Raw genomic sequence first — 19,650 nt, forward strand, 5'->3', positions numbered from 1 at the left:
GCCTGAGCTCTGCCTCAGTGGGTGCAGACCTGGGGTTACAAACACATCACTTCTGCAAATCTTTCCTTGTTTTTAAAGAAGAAATAAGGGAGCCATCCAAGGAATCACTCCTCAGAGCACCAAAGCTTGGGGAACTTCTAGGTGCTCTCCTGGCCCCAAAGCTGGTCCTCACATAAACAACACCCAAAGTATCTCCAAATCCATATGCTCTAGAGAATAAATGAGGGAACCAGTGTGCCTGTGGCCTTGGTGGCACCACAAAATCTCCTTGCTGACTGTAGTTGCCTACTGTTCACAAACCTAGCAGTAAGTGGTCTCACAACCTTGTATCTCCTTTGCTGGTGGTACCACAGGACTGTCAAATCAGCTCTCCCATAATGAGCCTCAGTTTTGTCAGGAAGATGAATCCATGGCTCTTACAGTAGTGCTTGTGCATGCGGGAGCATTAGGTCGAATGTTTCAACACCAGTCTCTCAGCTTTCATTTACTTAACAGTGTTTGTTACCTACCTTATTGAAGTAATTACCTGAGTGTTGCAGGGCATTGTATAAAGATCAGGAAACAGAAAGTGAGCTCTCAGACAGAGCTCCTGCTCTCCGAAAGCCTGGCTTTATATAGCGTGCTTTGTTCCCCACTATTATGAATTACTGTAATAAGTGGTCTGAGGGCTCAGACAGACAGACTTCAGGCTTCATCTGAAATAAAGTCAGTTCAATTTGCTTGATTCAAACAGAATTTGGAATTCTATGCCAGTGGAGGCTGGCATAATCTTTAGGAAAATTTGTCTGGCTGCTTTTAAAAAGGAAAAAAGAGATCTTTGAAAGCTGTGGAGACAGTGACTAATTGCAGTATAATCAACAGAAATGAGATTCCGGTTTAAAAAGGGTAGTGGCCTTTCTCTGTACTCATGCAGAAATAATTTAGCTGTTTTCTAATTGTTCTCTGAATTGTTCTTGTGAGATGGGTACTTTAAAATTGATCTCATCTAACTTAAAAGCAAAATCCTGGTGAAAAAAAAATCAAACCACATTAAAGGAAAAGTCAAAGGCCAGAGTGACATAGATAACATCTGCTGTCATCCAGTGGAGCTGAACCAGGATGTGCACATTTCAAAGCCTTAATCACTGATGTCACTGAAATGTTATTAGGATAAAAATAGTGACATTAAAACTCTTGGTTTTCCACAACATTCACTTCAATAAGACACTGGCTCTGTGAGACAGCACTGTCTTGGGGCTTGTGCAGGTATCTACTTAGCCAGTTGGCTGATCAGGATGAAGGACTGAAATTAGGAGCTCTCAAATAAAACTCTGCATTTTACTTTTGTCCACTGAATTGCAGAAGCAAATTAAAAATCTCATCAAGGCCCAAGGCTGTTTGAAAGCTGGGATGATGTTGTGTTAGGCATGGCCTCTCTGGCTGGGCAGAAAGAGTTGGGGCAGCAGGGCAAGGAGCTGATGGGATGTTGGGACAACATCCACCTCGGGAGTGCTGGTGCTATGGACTTGGAGGGTGCGAGCTTGTGCTCAGCCACCCTGAGAACACCCCAAATCCATGGGACAGGGAGTGACACAGCCTCTTACAAGCCATCTGGGGTCTTCTCTTCAGAAGAGACTGGGTCAAAGGATGAACTTCCAGGGTCCTGGTCAGAGTGGCTGGTTCAGTCCCAAGCACTACCAGGATAAAGATCATCATGGGATCATCCCAGGACACTGTACAAATGCCAGAAACACAAGTGCTTTGGTGCAGATAGCATTCTTTGGACACTGCCATATTCCTTATCAGGAAGCCTGAGAGCTGCTTTCTTCTCTCACTTCTGTGTTGTGTGAGTGGGTGTGTGAGACTGCAAAAAGTCCTTTCCATTTGGAATGTTCTTTATCTGCCTTTAAAAAACTTTTTTTCATGTCATGCCCTCCCTGGAAACTTTGTGTTTAATCTTCCCTATAATGTGAAAAAACTCTGATTAGGTTTCTGGTGTGCAAAGTGCATTCTGTGTGTTCCTTAGTTGATCAGACTTTACCTGTTATTTCCCATTTTTTAAGTTGCCTCTTTAAAATGCCAGAGTTGAAAGGGTTGTGACACAGAGATTCAGAGGCTACCACTAGGCTGATAGACAAAATGAACCTGTCCTGTTTCTCCTGGGTATCAGTGGCACAAACTGGCTTGTGTTCATATGCTAATCACAAACTACTGATTTAATGATTCACCTTGCAGCAGTGCAAGACTCAGGGTCCCATTTTTTCCCTAGTACAACATACAGCCTTTCACACTTGCAGTGGCTAAAGGCACTAGTTCATATCAATAGCTACAGAAGGGCATTTTAAGTAAACCTGAAAACTAGAAGGACTCAGTTAATAACTATAGCATCTCTAGGGAGGTGGTCTCCTGCTTAGGTCAGGAATAGACAGGGAAATATCTTCTTAAATCATTACAGGTAAAACTATGTTTGGACATGGCTTTTTCCTTGGCTTTCTGCCTCATTTATGGAGCTATAATACATCTATGGTGCACCTTTGCTTCACAGTGTTTCTCTGCTCCACACCTGGGTTTGTGGATCCCCAAAGGTTTTTTTAACAATAGCAGATTAGGGACTGATCCAAAGACAACAGGAATTGCTATTGTTGAAACACAAATGTATTGTTCTTTAGGGATTTTATTCGGTTGGTTTGGTTGAGTTTTCTTGTCTGTTTGTTCTGGATGTTTTTTTTCCCTGCACAGTTAGTCACTAGGCACTCTGCAGCCCTGGCTGCCTGGTTTCCTGACAGCTGATGGAGTCAAAACAAAGGGTGATAAGCAATTCCTAAGGCAGCCCTAAATAGATGCTAGACTAAGTTCATCATAGCAGATCTTTCCCATTTTTATAAAACCTGCATATCTGCAATTGTGCAGAGTCCGGATGAGCAGCCTCTGGCCCCCTCAGATTTTCCTTTGCTCAGCTGCAAGGAAAAGAACCTCAACTCTCCAGGGGCACTGGCTTGAGTCTGGGCTTGCAGGGACCGGCCACCAGATGACACTGTTATCCCTAAGAATGAACTAACACCGGACCAGGTCCCAGAAATTACTCCTCGGAAACGGAGTGGAGCCTCCTGCATGCCGGGTGCCTGAACATCTCTTGGAGTCCAGTGCCTCCTCCCTTGGCCGCTGTCACTGAGGAGGGACTGTCAAAAACCCCTAAATTTGGCGACTTATCAGCCACAGTTCACTGCAGGTAAACTGCAGGCATTGCTGTGCTTTATGTGCATTAGTTTTCATTTATTTGCAGATTAACTTCGACCAAAGGATAGCAAATGCATTTTCAACAAGTGATGAGAATTTCAAATTTATCCCCCTATTCCAGTGTATCCATTCAAAGTCAATCCTCCTGAATCAGAAATGAAATTAGACAGGGAGTTTGGTAAAGTAGTGATAAAATGTCACAAGTTTTCCAGCCTGAAGTACTGCCATCATCATCTGAAAATGTCACTGTAATGAAAAGTTTTTTCTTCTGTCAAATTTTCTGTTTCTTTTTTTGTTCCAGTTTTTCCACAGTGAACAATGTGTATCATCTATTCCCTGGAGCAAACTGACTTTCTCCCCCCAGTAACTTTTGGGCTGGAAGAGCCAAAGAGCCTCAATATTCTCCTTTTGACATAGTTCCTTCTCCACTGGGTTTCATCCTGCCCGGGATCAAATCTCTTTTTGGAACTGCATGGCTAGTCACAGCTTTTTTTTTTCTCCTGGATTTCAGGTGGCCCCTGAGACAAAAGCTGTCATGAAGTGGTTGAGATCTATCCCATTTGTGCTCTCTGCTAGCCTCCATGGGGGTGAGCTGGTTGTGACCTATCCTTATGACTATTCAATGCATCCTATGGAAGAAAAAATGTTCTCCCCTACGCCTGATGAAAAGGTAATATTGTTTCTGCAGGGTGAGCATATTGGTTCAATTTGTGGAACTATGGAAATATTTTCTTTAAATAAATAACAAACTTTGACTAATTTAGATCATATACGTGTGTATATGTATGTGTGTATGTATTAAATATGTAATAAATCAAAATTTTATATACATAATGCAAGTCTATATACATATATATAACATGAGATCACCTCATTTGGGTAGAGCTGATGCTAATAACGCCAAGGTCAAGTCCTCAATCCCCACAGAGGCCTTTCACTTAAGCGTTGGACTTGATCCTTGTGGGTTCCTTCCAACTCAGAATATTATGCAACTCTGATTTATACACTTACTTAATGTACTTTAAAATACAGGAATTGCTTACACACTGTCAGCTTGGTCTGGAAAGATTTACCCATCTTCTGTGAGGCCAAACATGGTTTCATAAAGCACAGATTAGGAAAACCCTGGCTTTTAATTTTTAAAGGGAGTAGGCTGTGATATTTTAACCAGTGGTTTCCAGAAGAAAAGGAACCAGCAGTGTTATTTTCTCTTGGAATCCATGAGGAGTGGGGGGAAAAAAGGCTCGTTGCCATATGGTGGCAGCCTTGTAACATTTATTCCAGGTCAGATGAATGGGAATGGTTTCCCCCTCTCGTCCCTGGAAAGTTCCTCATTTGGGACTCACTGTAAATCTTCTGTGAAATTTTTTGCCATCTTTCTTATTTCCCTTTGGTTTCCTCAATCTAGTATTCATTGCTGACATGCCCAGCAGGAGAACAGCTAGCTTTTCAGCCTTCTAGTGTGTGCTAAAAATGTCTGCGGCCTCTTAAGAAAAGTAGTTCTTTATATAAACAAAGAGCCGTTCAAAATAGTCAGAAGTTGATCTTTGACTTGAAGCAACCTTTATCTTTGAGCATATCTCTTGGCTGACGTCTTTTGAAGTGACAGTTCTCACTAACACATATTAAATATTTAAAGATTTATGACTGTTAAACATTTTCTGTATCAATCCATTTCTTCTGAGCTGTACAATGCCTACTGACTTATGTGTGTATGAAAATGATTTAGCAGTAAACTTAACCAGGCACTGCACAGTAAAAAGCCTGTGTTAGGAATATCTGGTGGGTGCTAACGCAAGCTGCAGGACCTCTTGCTGAGGACTGGGGAAATCATAAAATTGTGCATTTGCATCCCGCTGCCTGAGCTAGGGCTATCCTATGCATAGGTGGTGAAAGAATATTGCCATGTGTGCTTTATCAAGCAGTTCACCCCTGGAATGGAAGTACAGCAGTACCTCCATCATCTCCACTTGGGGACAAAATGTGTATTTTGAATGAAAGGATGCAGCCACACAGGCAAAGGGCTCGATCCCAGTGCAGTGCACAGTTGGACAAACCCTAATGGCACTCCTGGCTTGCAACAGAGTAAGATGAGAAACCTCATATAGGTGGCTGCTGCATAATCAGTGACTGCAAAGTCTGGGAAGTTGGCTACAAACCTGGAAGTTTAGAAAATACAAGAGAGGGCTGGGGATGTCCTCAATGAAGAACCGATTTTTCAAATGACTCAGCACAGGAACCTTAATAGCACTATCAGTATCACTTCAGATTTTGCACAGAAAGTTATAAAACCTGTACCTGTGAAGTGAGCTGCATTTAAGTAATCTGATCTACAGCTGCTGCTGTCAGGGAACCTGCATCCCAAAATACAGCACTTTGGTTTAGCTGCCATACATTGGCCATAACCCTTGCTCTGAAAGCTGACCTGCCACATTTGCTGTGCAAGGGGAAACTTGCAGCCCAGGGTGAAATGCTGGAGAGCAGATAATAGCCAGATATTAAAAAATCAAATTCTGTGAAATATATTCCAACCAGCAGCTTGAAAATGCATCTCTTTGCTGCCACATCCATCATGGTGCATGTGTGGAAGTACGAGGATCCTCTTTCCTCTGCTCCAAGACACTGCAGATTTCAAGGTTTTTTTTGGCCTGCACCACAGCCTGGGCCAGTACCTGCTGGGAGCAAGGAGTCTCGAAACTGGACCATGTCCTTGCACTCACATTCTTGCATCTGGTTCAGGCCACTTAATTAAAATTTTTCCCATATTTCGGGGTTTGTGGAGATGGATGTTTTAACACTTTGTGTTACACAAGAAGCTGAATTGATGCCTCTGCTCACTAGAGCAGAAAGGCCCACACCAAGTCAAGTTCATTCCCTTTGATGAGTTGAAACACTCCCTTCCCTCCCCCTGAAAAACACAACCTGTGATGGTCAGTGGCGTAAAAGTGCTGGCCAAGGTAACAGCACTAACCTCACTTTACTGAATGAAACAACACACTACCAAAGTCACAAGGATTCTGCTGTGTTTTTCCCCTTTTTTTTCCACTATATTGCACCTAAATATCTACTATATTACACCTAAATATCTAAGTTTCCTTGACGTCCATGACTTGTCATACATTGGCTTCTAAGTGATAACAAATGTATTGTTATCCAGGAACTTTTAAATTTTTAAGTGTAACTTTTTTTTTTCTTTTTTAATAGATTTCACTTGCTTTTGGAATTCTCACTTTCTCTTCTCCCTACCACTTGTCTTCTTTCACTTGCACTAGTAGCCAGGCAAAAGCCTTATGCCTCTTGGTGTGAAACAAGAGGAGACCTGGTCACTGGAAATAGGACATCTGCAGATGTCTTTGTAAAAGGTGAGGAACATACTCCTTACTCACATAGGCACCTTCAAAATATTATATCAAATACCTTCCATGGAGGGTTCAGAACTGGAACCCAGATTCCTGTAGGAATTAAAGATATTGAGCCTGGCACTAAACTATTGGCAGTTAAAGTTCCTCTTAACATATTTAATTAACATCTATTTCTTTCAGCAGACCTTTGAAGGACACTTAATTTTCTGGTCTGGGCAATAATTAGATACATAGAAACTTAAGGGAGCTGCAAAAGAATTTTATATTAAGTCTGGATTTTTGGTGTCTGGTCATCAGAAGTATTTTAGTAAAGTGTCTTTATACTTACATTAAAATCTCTTTCCACCTTTCCTTGGTCATCTACCTGATTCCATAATCGGCTCAGCCATGTGATTATTAGAAACAATCGCAAATATTAACTGGTGTTGTGTGCTTGATCATATTAGCCTCTATCCTTGATGACAACATCTAGGATAAAGTTTTAGGATCACTTCTAAAATTAGGATTTTAGCCACCCAACTTCTTGCATATGTTTTCTTAAGCAATATGGAATGAAACTCATGATCATGAATAGTAGGATCAAGTAGCATCTGATAACTTGTCATTTAAATGCTGAAATCTGAAAGTTTAGCCTTTGCAGATGAGGTTCAAACAAACAAAAAGGAGAGGCAGAATTTTTGTACGAAGTTGAAATAAGCATTGGAGAAGAAGAACAGGAACATGATTCAAATAAATGGTTTCTTCAGACAACTGCTCTTCTGTCTTCACTACGTGTTCTGCCACTGTTCCTTTCTGCATGGTGACTGCTCTGCTCTTCATGAGTATCAACACTCTTTGGAAATCAGTGGTGACATCCTACATCACCACATCCTATCCTTCACTTTTTAGGAATGGTTTCTGCCCCACAAAGAAGCAACTGTCTTTGAGATCAAACTGGCAGGTTTTCCTGTGTGAGTGATAAGTAAAAAGCAAATTGACACTGTCTATTTTAAACAGCAGCATTCAATGTGAATATTTAGTTGGGCTGAAAGTAATACAGGTATTTTTTAAGGGGTAAAAATATCAAAAGCTAAAGCAAAACCTAAAGGCCTAAATTTCAACTTTAAAACCTGGGCTCCTGCCCCAGGTGGTAGATTGAAGCCAAGTATCAAAAAATCCACTGGTATTTAATATGTTGTCTCTGGCTAAATATATTGGATTGCAGAGAAGGACTCTAGAGGAGAAGACAAATGAAAACTTCCTTGCAGAGCAGTTTATCACCTCCCTCAGGCTCGAGGACACAGGGTGTCTCATTGTCTGGGCTCACAACAGCAATAGTTAATAGCAGCAATGGCAAGGTTTTCAGTTTGTAAAAGCAAATGTATTTCAATCCTGTTTGTTGCAGGTGTTCAAAATGCTGGCTAAAGCCTACGCAGATGCACACCCCGTCATCTCGGACCACTCCGAACTGCGCTGTGGTGGGAACTTTGTAAAACGTGGAGGTATTATAAATGGTGCTGAGTGGTACAGCTTCACTGGAGGTAAAACCACTTTACCATCATATCAAGTGAGGTAAAACCTCTACGTGACCTTTATAAGACACCAGGGTTTGAACAAAATAATTTTATTAATTTCAGTTTGCTTAAGGTCCTACCCCTGCAAAACATAATTTGTAGGGGATTTAAGTAGTAAAATGCAATGTGTATGCTGGTAACATGTATATGCAGATAACATGGGGTGAATTCAACTCCAATGTGACCTGAGAAAAGTTAACAAGTTATGCAAGGCTCAAATTTTTTATAGCATATATAGCATATAATATCATTTTCATTTTCAAATCTGACATGTAGAAACAAAGGTTCAGTGCTATGCTCTCAATCCTTAGAAGCATGAGTCTGAATCCATCTGGTAGACTATGCAAGTGCTGCTTTTTCATCTGTTGAAATTAATTTTTTTTTCAGGGAAAACTACAACAGAGACAAACATCCAATTCATTTGTTCTTCCATTGCTAATTTGATTTCCCCAGTAATAGTACTTTGCTTTCTTTAGGATTCCTTCAATACTGGCATGGATAAAATATCAGTGTTCATAAATTTTCAGCAGTGCTTCAGTTGTGTTTTCCAATAGGACTCAGCTGGATCCCCAAATAATTATGCTGAAACTAGACATTTGGAAAACTTTGGGGCATGCGTGAGAATTAGGTTTAGATATCTTTGCCTTACATTCTTCCCAAAATTATATCCAATGTCTTTTGTACAGAAACAGTTTTGAACACAATAATGGCAAAAAGACATTTCTGTTCTGGTGACCCTTGGTAATCATTTCTGATACAGCCAATTATACAATTACTGTGATTAACCAATCTTTATTGCTCTGTTGCTACTTCTTGGCCAGGTGAATAATAATGTAAAATTATGCTTTTTTGCCTGAAAGAAGTGTCATTGTCATTAGTTAATTTATAGTTGAAACAAGTTGTAGGATTCTGAATTTGTTGAATTCTTTTTATATATCAGCAAGCACTCTACAGTATAATAACCCATATCCACAGGGATGGGATTTAGCTGACTGCAGCAGCAAAGCTCCAGTTAAAGGCTACATGGCCTGTTCATGAGCTCTCCTTTTTCTTTTTAAACCTATAGGTATGGCAGATTTTAATTACCTTCACACAAATTGCTTTGAAGTTACCGTGGAGGTAGGATGTGAAAAGTTTCCTTTGGAGGAAGAACTGTTTACAATCTGGCATGAAAACAAGGGTGCCCTTCTGAATTACATGGAAATGGTACTGCTCTCTTTTTACAGACCTTTGTGCTTACAGTTTTCCTTTTTCATTCTTTGCCAAAATACATTTCTTTGCTGTTTTCCTGGTTAGCTGTCAAAATAATGCTAAATCAATCACCACACTCCACCGGGGACCCCAGTGCCTCAGTTTGTCTAGCAGGACACACAGGTAGTATTTTGCCTATGCTGCAGAAGGGATTGAGACTGAGGACTGCAAAGGCCTTGAAAATAGTGAGAAAGGGAATTATCTATGAATACTTTGGGCAGCATTATTCATCAGCTTACCAAAATTTAACACTAGAGAAAACCCTAGTATTCAGAAAAGTATGAATTAACATTCCTCTTGAAGACTAAAGCAAAAAGATCTGTTCTCCAGAGAGCTTCCTGAAATTTTCCTTTCCATATTCCATGTTTGTGTCCCAAACCCTACTGTCCCACAGCAAGAGATTTAGATTCAGCTAAAATCTTGACAGAAATGGCATTTACACACTTTCCATCTTGATTTCTTTATGAAAGTAGTTATTAAATATCTGAAGCCAAATCTTCTAAAGGAAGAACTGTATGTCTCTGAGCATTAAAACATGCCACTTAAATGTCATTTTTAATTATAAGTTTAAGTTCAGCAAAAACAAATACCTCACTGACAATAAGTAAGTGAGCACAGAAACAGAAGTTGTTCATCTTTCTCTGAGCCATTAGTAGATTAGTTTTCTGTCATGTCTTATTTTGATAGGGTACGCAGTAATTTAAAATTGTTAGGAGTGTTTTTATGGCCTTTCTAAGCAACCTCTTGCTACTTGTGGTAAGTATTATCTATCAATAAAGTCTACAGTACAGACCACCAAACTCATTTCGTTTTACAGCTGTCTGATGAAAATGAGTTTTAGTGAATCCAAATGGAGCTGGGTTAAATCCATATATATTACAATTGAAGTCTTCAAGATGTAAAGATTTTATAGTGTGAGATACTGTAGAAGTCTGTGCTGGAAAAGCTTTTTGAGTAAATGCAGGACAGTAAGCAAAACAACTTTGCAGATAAGGATGACTGAATTACCCCCGATAAAGATTAAGTCTGCCATAACCAATTCAAACTTTTCTTATTCTGATATATACCAGGCTGTTTGGTGTGTGTACAAATCTACTTGGCTTAACGCAGAGAAGTAAAATTCATTCTCCTAAATGCTGATCTCTTCTCCCCATCAGAAATAAAATCAGAACACGCTGCCAAACTCATGTGGCACCGACTTGAGGAAAAATGAAAAATAGTACATTTACTAAAGCAAACCAAAGCAACATTGTTAAAGAAATTTCATTTTTGTCATTTTTATCCCATCATGTTGTAATTGCAAAATTATTATTGAAGTTGGATGAGGTCATACTACTTTGAGTATGTCTACACTGTAAATTAAATTTGAGTCTGAGATGACTCTTCTGACCAGATTTACTCTCTATCCATATGATAAATCCTCAAGTTCATGCTGAAAAGAAAATTGCAGTGCTTCATTATAAGGGATAGTTTTCAAATCCTTATATTGAGTTGTTCCTAAACCTTCCAGTGAATAACTTCACTCAGTATGGAATGGCTGCTTACAAGAGCAGTGACAACACAGCCTCACCTTAAATTAAAAAGTGCTTTCACTAGACTAGACTTTTTTTCAAGCTTTCTATTATCAATTACCGTACAGTTGGATATTTTAATGGTTATTATTAAACATCTTTATATTCTAACAGAAAAGCAAATATGTTTTTCCCATTGTTTTGATGCTTTGTGGTTTTGATTCCATTCTTCTTTTGTGACAAGGCTACTGGGGAAGGGAAATTGAGAGGAAGAGAAAAGAAGAGGTGGGGAAGTGAAGTAAAGAACAACTCAAGTTGGTCATAGCTGTTCAGAGAAAAAATAAAAATGGAATTATTTTTCACTTAAAGAGGTCATATAGATTTTCCAATATAAAATATTTTAATTTTGGAACACTTTAAAAAGAGAACCTTAAGAAGCTTAATGTTTAAATACTTGGAATTGTTTTTTCTGTTTAATTTTATTTTATTTAACTTTCAATATAGCTGCTTGTGCACCTCCTTATATGACAGAATTCACATTGCTTTTTAGTTTGTCGCCAAGCACGTTTCTCAGCAGTTCTGTGCTTGTGGAGAAGGGAAAATGGCTGTCATACACACTGCTGTCATGACATTCTGACAGGCAGTGAAGTGTAGGCAGTAGAGTGATGATAAGTCACAGGTACCTGAGCTGATGCCTTCTCGATGTGTACAGAGCATCGGATTGGTTTTGAAAGGCTTAACTTTTCATTTCTTTGTGGTTCTGTGTCTAGGGCAGACATTCAGAAACAGTCCTTAAATACTGTGGCCAGATCATGAGGTGCCAGTGATTTGTGCAGAGAAGGGTCTCTCAGTGCAGAGCCACATACCTAGCCCCAAAAAGCTCTGGTTCCATTATCCCTTTCCCTCAGCCCCCTTGGAGCTCCCTAAACAGGGAATGTGATCTGAGGGGGCATTAGCACCTGAGAGCCTCTCTAACAGGCTGAACTTTTTGACAGTTGTTTCTTTTCTACAAAGGTTTCCTTGTGATGAGGAGGTGGTACTGTAGTAAGTGACTCCCATCTAACTTTGCTTTGCTTTGCCAGGTTCATCGGGGGATAAAAGGAATTGTATCTGATAAGTTTGGCAACCCAATAAAAAATGCTCGTATTTCAGTCAGGGGCATTCAGCATGATATCACCACAGGTAATATTTTTAGTTTAAGATTCTTCCTTGGGCCAAGTGAAAGTCCTGCGAGCTTAACCTGCAAAAGTATTGTCATGTTTGATAGAAATGGCACCTTAATGGAGAACTGAAGGCTCGGGTGGGGGTTGTCTTCTAGAAAAATGAGAAGACATGCCAAGATGGCTGCTCAGTCTGTCATGTCTGGGATGACAGAGGTCTTGATGTGAAAAATTCCACCTGGAACAGTCTTCTGTCCACCAAAGCCAATGTTTGGTGGAATACGGCAACAGCTCTGCTCAGGGGCTGTAACTCAGCATGTGGAGGAGTGGAGCCCTGATGGAATAAGTTAGTTGAGATATTGTGAACATGAGTTGTAGATAGTACAGTCAAATCCTCTCTGATTTTCACATCTAGAATAATTGCAGTAATTGAAGGGTCTGCAATCTTCCTTGTTTATTTGGAAACACATAAATATGCGCAATTTTTGGACAATAATTACTAGAACATTGAATTATGTCCACTTTACATCTGTCACCAACTGATAAACATGTATTGAGGTGTATGCAACTATTACTTTTCACAGTCATAAAGTTCTGAGCTCTTAGGCTGTCACTGAAATTAATGCTTTCTTTTTATTATTGATTTCAGTGAGAACCGGGTAGGCCATAGAAGTGTAAAATAGAAGACATGAATGGTTACATTTTGCTCTAATGATTGTTGTTGAATCAATTTGGAAAGCCAGAATGGCTTATAATGTAGTGGATGTTTTCCAGCTTTCAAAAAAACTAGCAGTAGAGGGGATACAATAGTGGAGATGATGCAGATTTTTGAGGCTGGTGGGAGACTCTGGCATGAATTATGGTCTTTTTCAAACTTCTTCCCAGACAATGGCTTCCCATTGGCAGTGGACCTTTAAAGGATTAAGAATTAAATAAAAATATGTTTACACTGTAGGAGAGTATTTGTTCTGAGTTAGGTGGAGTTAAAAATGTCATATGGTTAAAAAGTTTTTTGATTTTAGTGTTAAAAAGAACTAAGAAATTCCACAAAAAAATAGTATTAATGCGACACTAACTGAGCTAAGAGACTTGCCATTCAAAATAAAGGAAATATAAAATGAGGAATAGATTTTTCTGTTTTAAAGCTCCCTAATTTTGCCTGCAGGGTCTAACCTTCAGCTGGAGGAAATTTACACTCATTTTACACTAATGGCAATTTATACCAGCTGCAGCTCCAACTCCGTAGTCTTACATGCGAGAATGTCTGCAAAGTAATTGAAAGTAATTTAATAAAAAGAGGGATTTCTTAGCTCCTTAGACGTGCTAAATATATATATATATATTGCAGCCTGGGTTCTGATTTCACTTTCTTAAGTTTCACATAGTTTTAAATTAATTTCTTTGGGAGTTATTCCTTGTACCTTTGGGAAAAGCAGCATAAAGGAAAGCTTCTCTTCCCTGTGATCCAGGAACAGCAGTTACTGATATTTCGTATGCGAATTCTTCTCCATTAGCTCCCAAGGGCCACGTTTTCACAGGTGACGTCTCTTTTTGTCATCTAGAGTTTGCATTCAAACATTTTTCAAAATCTGAGATCCTTCCATGGCCCACCCCGTAGCCGCTTGTGCCATGGGTGGGTGTCCATGGGTGTGTGTGTACCTACCGAGTCTGTGAGGCTAAAAACTGAACTCAGTTTTGCTGTGCCTGTCCCTTTCCTAAGCTGCTGATGGCGACTACTGGCGACTCCTGCCTCCAGGGACGTACATCATCAGCGCCCAGGCGCCGGGGTACAGCCGGGTGATGAAGAGGGTCACCATCCCTGCCAGGATGAAACAGGCCGGGCGGGTGGATTTTGTGTTGCGGCCTGTCGAGGCCTGGCCCAACAAGCTCCTCCGCCGCTCCATGGAGGACGCGCACGACCCGTACGACCCCCTGGAACTTTTTGACCCTCACGCCCAGCACGGGCAGCCCGAGGCTCGAGGTGGGTCGGCATCAGGCAGGGAGAAGCCCTGGTGGTGGTCGTACTTCAGCTCTCTAGACCTGCACAAACCTCTGTGGCTGCTCAAGCAGCGCTGAGGGACATCGCCATGCTCTGCTCAGCTCACTCCGGTGCCCTTCCGCTCCCTTCCAGACACCCTCACAGCTGTTGGCAATATTTAAATGTTTCATTTGAAAATACAATGTTAATTCAAGCACGCTTACTTCTTTTGTTTTCTCTTCACACACAACTGAGTATATTCAAGTGGGTTTTTAAGTATTAAAAACAACGGTGCACGTCCCTTCAAAGGCCAGATTTTACGCAGTTTTTTTTCTTGGTAATGCTCTGTACTTCTGCCCATGTAGTTAATCATCACATTCATTATTTATTAGGTTTTAAGTACCTGCAGGAAAATATTCCTGATCCTTTAGTGCATTTTTGTACACGTTTTAATACATTAATGATTACATACTGAAAACAACTTTCAGAAATACTCAGAAAACTCTTTTATTTTCCCTTTTTACATTAACATATTAAGTTCATTACCTCTTCTAATAACAGCTCAAAATGTAGGTGTTTTTTTAAAAATTTTAAATGTTTTTATAAATTTCAAAATAGGCTTTTAATGTATTTTAGCAAAATACTGAAATATGCCTTTACTGCTAGAAATACACACATCCTATAAATGTGTGTGTAGACATAGAAAAATACATGAGATAATTCATGAGGAATTTAGGCTAAAGTGTGACATATTACATTAAAATTGTTAACATCATGCACTGTTCTGAGCCTGTGTATTCTTTAATGAAACTTGTAGACATCAAAGAAATCACAAACTTCTTTTCAAGATAGTTGGGTAAAGCTCAGTTAATACTGGTCTTGCAAGATGCTGCCCTCTCTCAGATATCAGATGCAATGTATTTTTAAGGCAATATTAAAAAAGTCCTTGATTTTGATGAAACACATGGGCCCACACTTTCTTTTGGCTTGAACTGTTAATAAACTCTCTATATAGACTGTATTTCCCCCTCTAAATGCCACAGTGTGTGAATAGTGGGATTGTTGGAGCTGATATACTTTCTGCAGGAGCTGCTGGATTAGCTGTGTGGATTGCCCTATGATTTCTAAAAACTTTTTTGCTCATCTTCAGTAAAGCAGCCTCCATTGCATGAACCCCTTAGTCCACATGCACGTATCTCATGCTATAGTTTCCTAAGACCCAAGAGATGAATGATCTTAATTCTGCAGCCAGAGGCTGCACATGGCTAAGTACCTTATTCCCAGTTGTAATCTGATTGAAGTTAGGAGTCTGTTATTCATGTGCTTGGATGTCTGCAGGACTGGAGACTATGTTAAAATTAAAGAAAATTATTTCAGAGCATTAACAAAAAGTAATAATACGGGAGTGAATGTACTGCATGCACATGGGTAAGTGTTCCTTGCCCAGGCTTGCCAAGTTAAAGGAACTCTGAATCCTAAATATGCCAAAGAAAATTGAGCAGGAGATAGACCTCCAGACTTTATTTCCAGTAATAGGTATTACTACTGTTTTCTGTGGTCATTTTTTTCAAAGCCAGCTTCCTGTGAAAACAGTGGTGAAGCTAACAAAATCAGAACAAAATGCCAAATTGATGACTATTAGCTGCACTTTTTAAGTACGTAATGTGTTGCATACTTAAGTGTTTTCTCGAAGTATTTCCTAGATTCTCCTAGGGTTATTTAGAATTTTTTTCAAGTAATCGCAGTAAACCCAAACCTGCTGAAACACAAAACAGAATGACTGTGCAGAAAATCCACTTCTTTCTTGCAGTACTGTGTTGAAATAGCAGATGAGAGTCAAGACTTGGGAAATATGATTTACTGAGTAAAGATTTCTTATGTTTGAGACAGTTTGAAAAAGCAGTTTGCTGTACTACTGCACCATTTATATGAAAATGGTATGAGAGACCAAGAATAGCCTTCCTCCCTACCTCAGTCACAAAAAGAGGTGTCCAGCAGAGAAAAAGTTAAGATCAGAACCTTCTGCAGGTTCACACTCAACAGCCTGTATAGAAGGGATGTATTAAACTTCATTACAGTAACTGTGAAGCCCTTGGGAAAAGGTGTTCTTCAGTATTCTTGAACTATTCAATCTTTTTCATAAGAGGAATTCTTCAATTTTCAGTTATTTTGGAGGCAGAAAACACTGGCAGAATGACTAGAGTGGCTCCCAAAAATCCGTTTGACTTTAGATGAAATTTAAGACATATTTATTGGCTCTTCCAGACAAAAAAAGGAAAGAAGCAAAGAAGGAAAGAAAGAGAAAGAAAAATAAAGAAGGAAAAAAAGAAAGAAAAGGAAAGAAGGAAGGAAAGAAAGAAAAGGAAAGAAAGAATTGGTCAAAGTCAGCCAAATAACAATGCAACCAAAATTAATATCACCGTTCCATTTTTACTTGAGATTATTATAGACTTAGTTCTATACATATATATGTGAGAGAAAGCATCAGCTTGGATGTGTATCCTGAACTGAATTACATAAATCTTTTCCAACATTTATTTAAATCAAGCAATTTGTGCTTAATATCAGACAGTTTTGTTTAAAGAAAAAAAGAGACATAACCCAAAATCACCTACCCCACAACTATAATATGATTCAAAGGACTTTGAAGTGGTGGTGAAATTTAAGCAGCTGTAGGCAGCTCTGTAACTAATATATGAAATGAACACAGTGATCAGCTCTCTCATGCACCTCTCTGGAAGATGCAAATATACAGTTCAATGGAACATAAAGTTAGGAGCATATTAAATACTTTTTAAATAGAAAGAGGGATTAAAATGCTTCTATGAAACATGGCCTCCTACAAGTGAGGTGCAAGTAACGTAGGAAAGAAGTGGGAAATATCCAAAGTTCTCTGGCAGTCTCCATCATGCTTAAACCCTGCCTTAGAGACTGGACTTGGCCTTTTTCCAGCACTACTTTGGATCGTGACAGGTCCAGCAGCCAGACGGTGCTGTCAGGAATTATAGTGTGTGTTCATCAGACTCCCTCTCCTTTTAAGTCAGAGTCTACATAATTTTTTTCAATTACCTTCCAACCACATATTGAACAGTATTGATGCATGTTTTTGCAACATCCTCCTTAATAATTAATTTCCCAGTCTCCATATTTATTTCAGAGGGATCTTCTCCACGATGGAGACAAACTTTTCTGCACAATCACACTTATAAATGTTTTGACCTGCCTGCTTTCCAGACCTCATTGCTCTGCCAGCAATTAATCTTCCCAACAAGTCAAAGCATGCAAATCTAGCTAACAACATTAAAAGCATGAAGAGCAAAGAGAAAGCTCTGCTTATGTCATATTTGCAATTTCTCTTTCATTCACATGCCCAAAAAAAGCCAAGAACACATTAAAAAAAGAGGATCGGCAGTTAAATTACAATCTGCATGCATGAATTATACAAAAGAAGATTTGGGTCTGTTCGTTCCATTCATAAAAACATTTTAGATCAAAAATTGCAATTATAAAGGCATAAAAGTTTGCAGGTGTTTACATCCTCGTCTCCTGTAACAAAATTTTCTTCTAGTCTTAGGCCGCTCACATATAGGAAGGAACATTTTTATTTTCCTAAAGACAGAAAAGAAGAGAAAGGTGTCCTAAGCTAACTGCTGAGAACAGAACTTTAAGTGTCAAAATCACTGAGTAATAGAAGCCCCTCCTGCTATCATTTTTCACAGTATTTATGCAGGTTTTCTTTCATGCCTCGGTTTAGCAGCTAAAGGGAAGCACTCCAAAACAGTATTGCAGGCTGTTCTGGAGTACTGTGAATGAGCTGTCAATCAGAGTTTGCCAAGCCTGTGCCATTTCTTTGTGTCCGTCACTCCAGTGTTGCTCTGCAATTCAAAAACATGCCAGAGATGTCTTTAGTGGTTACAAAAGCAGCCATCAAAGTGAAACAAGTCTGTGTGTCTCTGAGGTGATGCTTGCAGACAGGCTGGGAGATCTCTGTGATGGGTGGGCATTCACCCTGCAGCAGTGAAGCACTGGAGATTCAACCTTTAGGAGACAAGGAACAACAGGGATCGCAGTTGTTCAAGTGTCTTGGATGGAAATGTGAGCTGAAGCTGATACACCTCTTTACAAAGCTCCTGTCAGAGGTACTCTCATGCTGTTTTCCTTCACGGTAAGATCTGCCTTTTGAAGCTTCCACAGAGTAAAAGGAGTGGATGGGGAGGTTGCACTATACTTCCCCTGCTGTCTTTGTCTTTACAGCATCTTGGAGGAGAGATCCCCTTTGACATTTGCCTTTTCTGACATTGTGTATTCTCAAGTTGTGTTGGAAAAGGGTGTCACATTGACCTCCTTGGTGGGGCAGTCAGACCTCTGTGAGGAGGTGTTCTGCCTCCAGACATCCCTCAGGGGACACTACAAGTTCTTCTCTCTTTGGTGTTCTTTTTGATCCTGGGTCCAGGTCTGCTTACATCAGAGAGTGAGAGCCTGGAAAGAGAGGTGGGGTGGGGAAGGTGTTTTGAGTTTAGTTTTCTTTCTCACTATGCTAATCCATTTTTGATTAGCAATAAAATCTTCACCAAGTGAAGTCTTCTTTTCCTACAATAAGTGGGTTTTGAATTTCCCTAAACATCAGGGCCTTCAATAAAAAGATATTGTAATGAAGAGGACAAATTTTTTTTGCCTATTTCATAAGCAGATGTGAGATATCTCCAAAGGTGTTGCTGGCAGTCCTATCAGCAAAGGCTGCTGAAAAAGCTAAGAGATTCTTTTGCAGGGAGGTGATGATATAATTTTTTGAAGTAAATCCATCTAATAGGAATTATCTGACATGAATAGTTGTATTATAGTTTTATCATCCCTTCTCATCAGCCTTTCTTACAAGAACCAAGTTGGCACAGACTTGTTACCCAGGCTGGCTTTTTTTGACCATAAGAAGTCTGGACAGGTCATCAGTAGACCAGGGACATGGTGGGCTTTTGAGGGCAGGAGGGTGCTGGGGACTTTTGCTGGCACAACTGCCACCCAAGGGAAGGGAAAAAACTAGCCCAAGTACTAACATAACTATTTCCCTGGGGCAAGAAGACAAAATGTACTTCTGAGATTATATGACTCTGTTCACGGGTAAATTCTTTCTGGACTAACTGCAAATTGTACCCTTGACTGAGACAGTCAGAGCAGTAGAGAGGAATGCAGGAAATTCTGGTCGGGATCAGACCAGTGGCCACCTCCATGCCGTGTTCCCTGAGGCTGGCAATTAATCGTCCCCAGACAGGTGGCACAAGGCATGGCCATGGAGCCTCTGCCTTTAGATGGGATTTTTATGGACATTAGAAACTTCAGGCAGACAAAGCTTGTGTGATGTAGCTGCATTTGGTTTACATTTCCAGCGCTGCAAAGTGCTACAGAACAAAGCCACTTTACCCAAGTAAAGATATTTAAATTGAGCTGGTAGATCACGAGCTCTTCTTGTAGAATAAAGCCACTGGTTGTGTCTGTGTCAACTGAACAAATACAATAGCCTCTTGCCAGCTCTGGGATGTCATCATGTCCTTCACCAGGGCTGGGGTAGCACTGAGGCAGGTCTCCAGGTGTCTCTGCCTCCCTGTGCCCATGATGCAAGCTCTC

The 19,650-nt window shown here is 39.9% G+C and overlaps 1 protein-coding gene across 2 annotated transcripts in view; it reads left to right on the forward strand.

Moving 5' to 3' along the window:
* CPZ (carboxypeptidase Z) overlaps positions 1-14,517 on the forward strand; it is a 34,290-nt gene extending 19,773 nt beyond the window's left edge. For both annotated transcript variants that reach the window (XM_069012225.1, XM_069012226.1), the window contains exons 7-11: positions 3,728-3,886; positions 7,963-8,098; positions 9,198-9,337; positions 11,976-12,075; positions 13,774-14,517. In XM_069012225.1, the coding sequence (XP_068868326.1) occupies positions 3,728-3,886; positions 7,963-8,098; positions 9,198-9,337; positions 11,976-12,075; positions 13,774-14,129 (891 nt within the window). In that variant the 3' untranslated portion in view covers positions 14,130-14,517. The remainder of the gene's footprint in view (positions 1-3,727; positions 3,887-7,962; positions 8,099-9,197; positions 9,338-11,975; positions 12,076-13,773) is intronic.
* Positions 14,518-19,650: the final 5,133 nt, after the last annotated feature.

Source organism: Aphelocoma coerulescens, chromosome 4, assembly GCF_041296385.1.
Source record: "Aphelocoma coerulescens isolate FSJ_1873_10779 chromosome 4, UR_Acoe_1.0, whole genome shotgun sequence".
Lineage (NCBI taxonomy): Eukaryota > Metazoa > Chordata > Aves > Passeriformes > Corvidae > Aphelocoma > Aphelocoma coerulescens.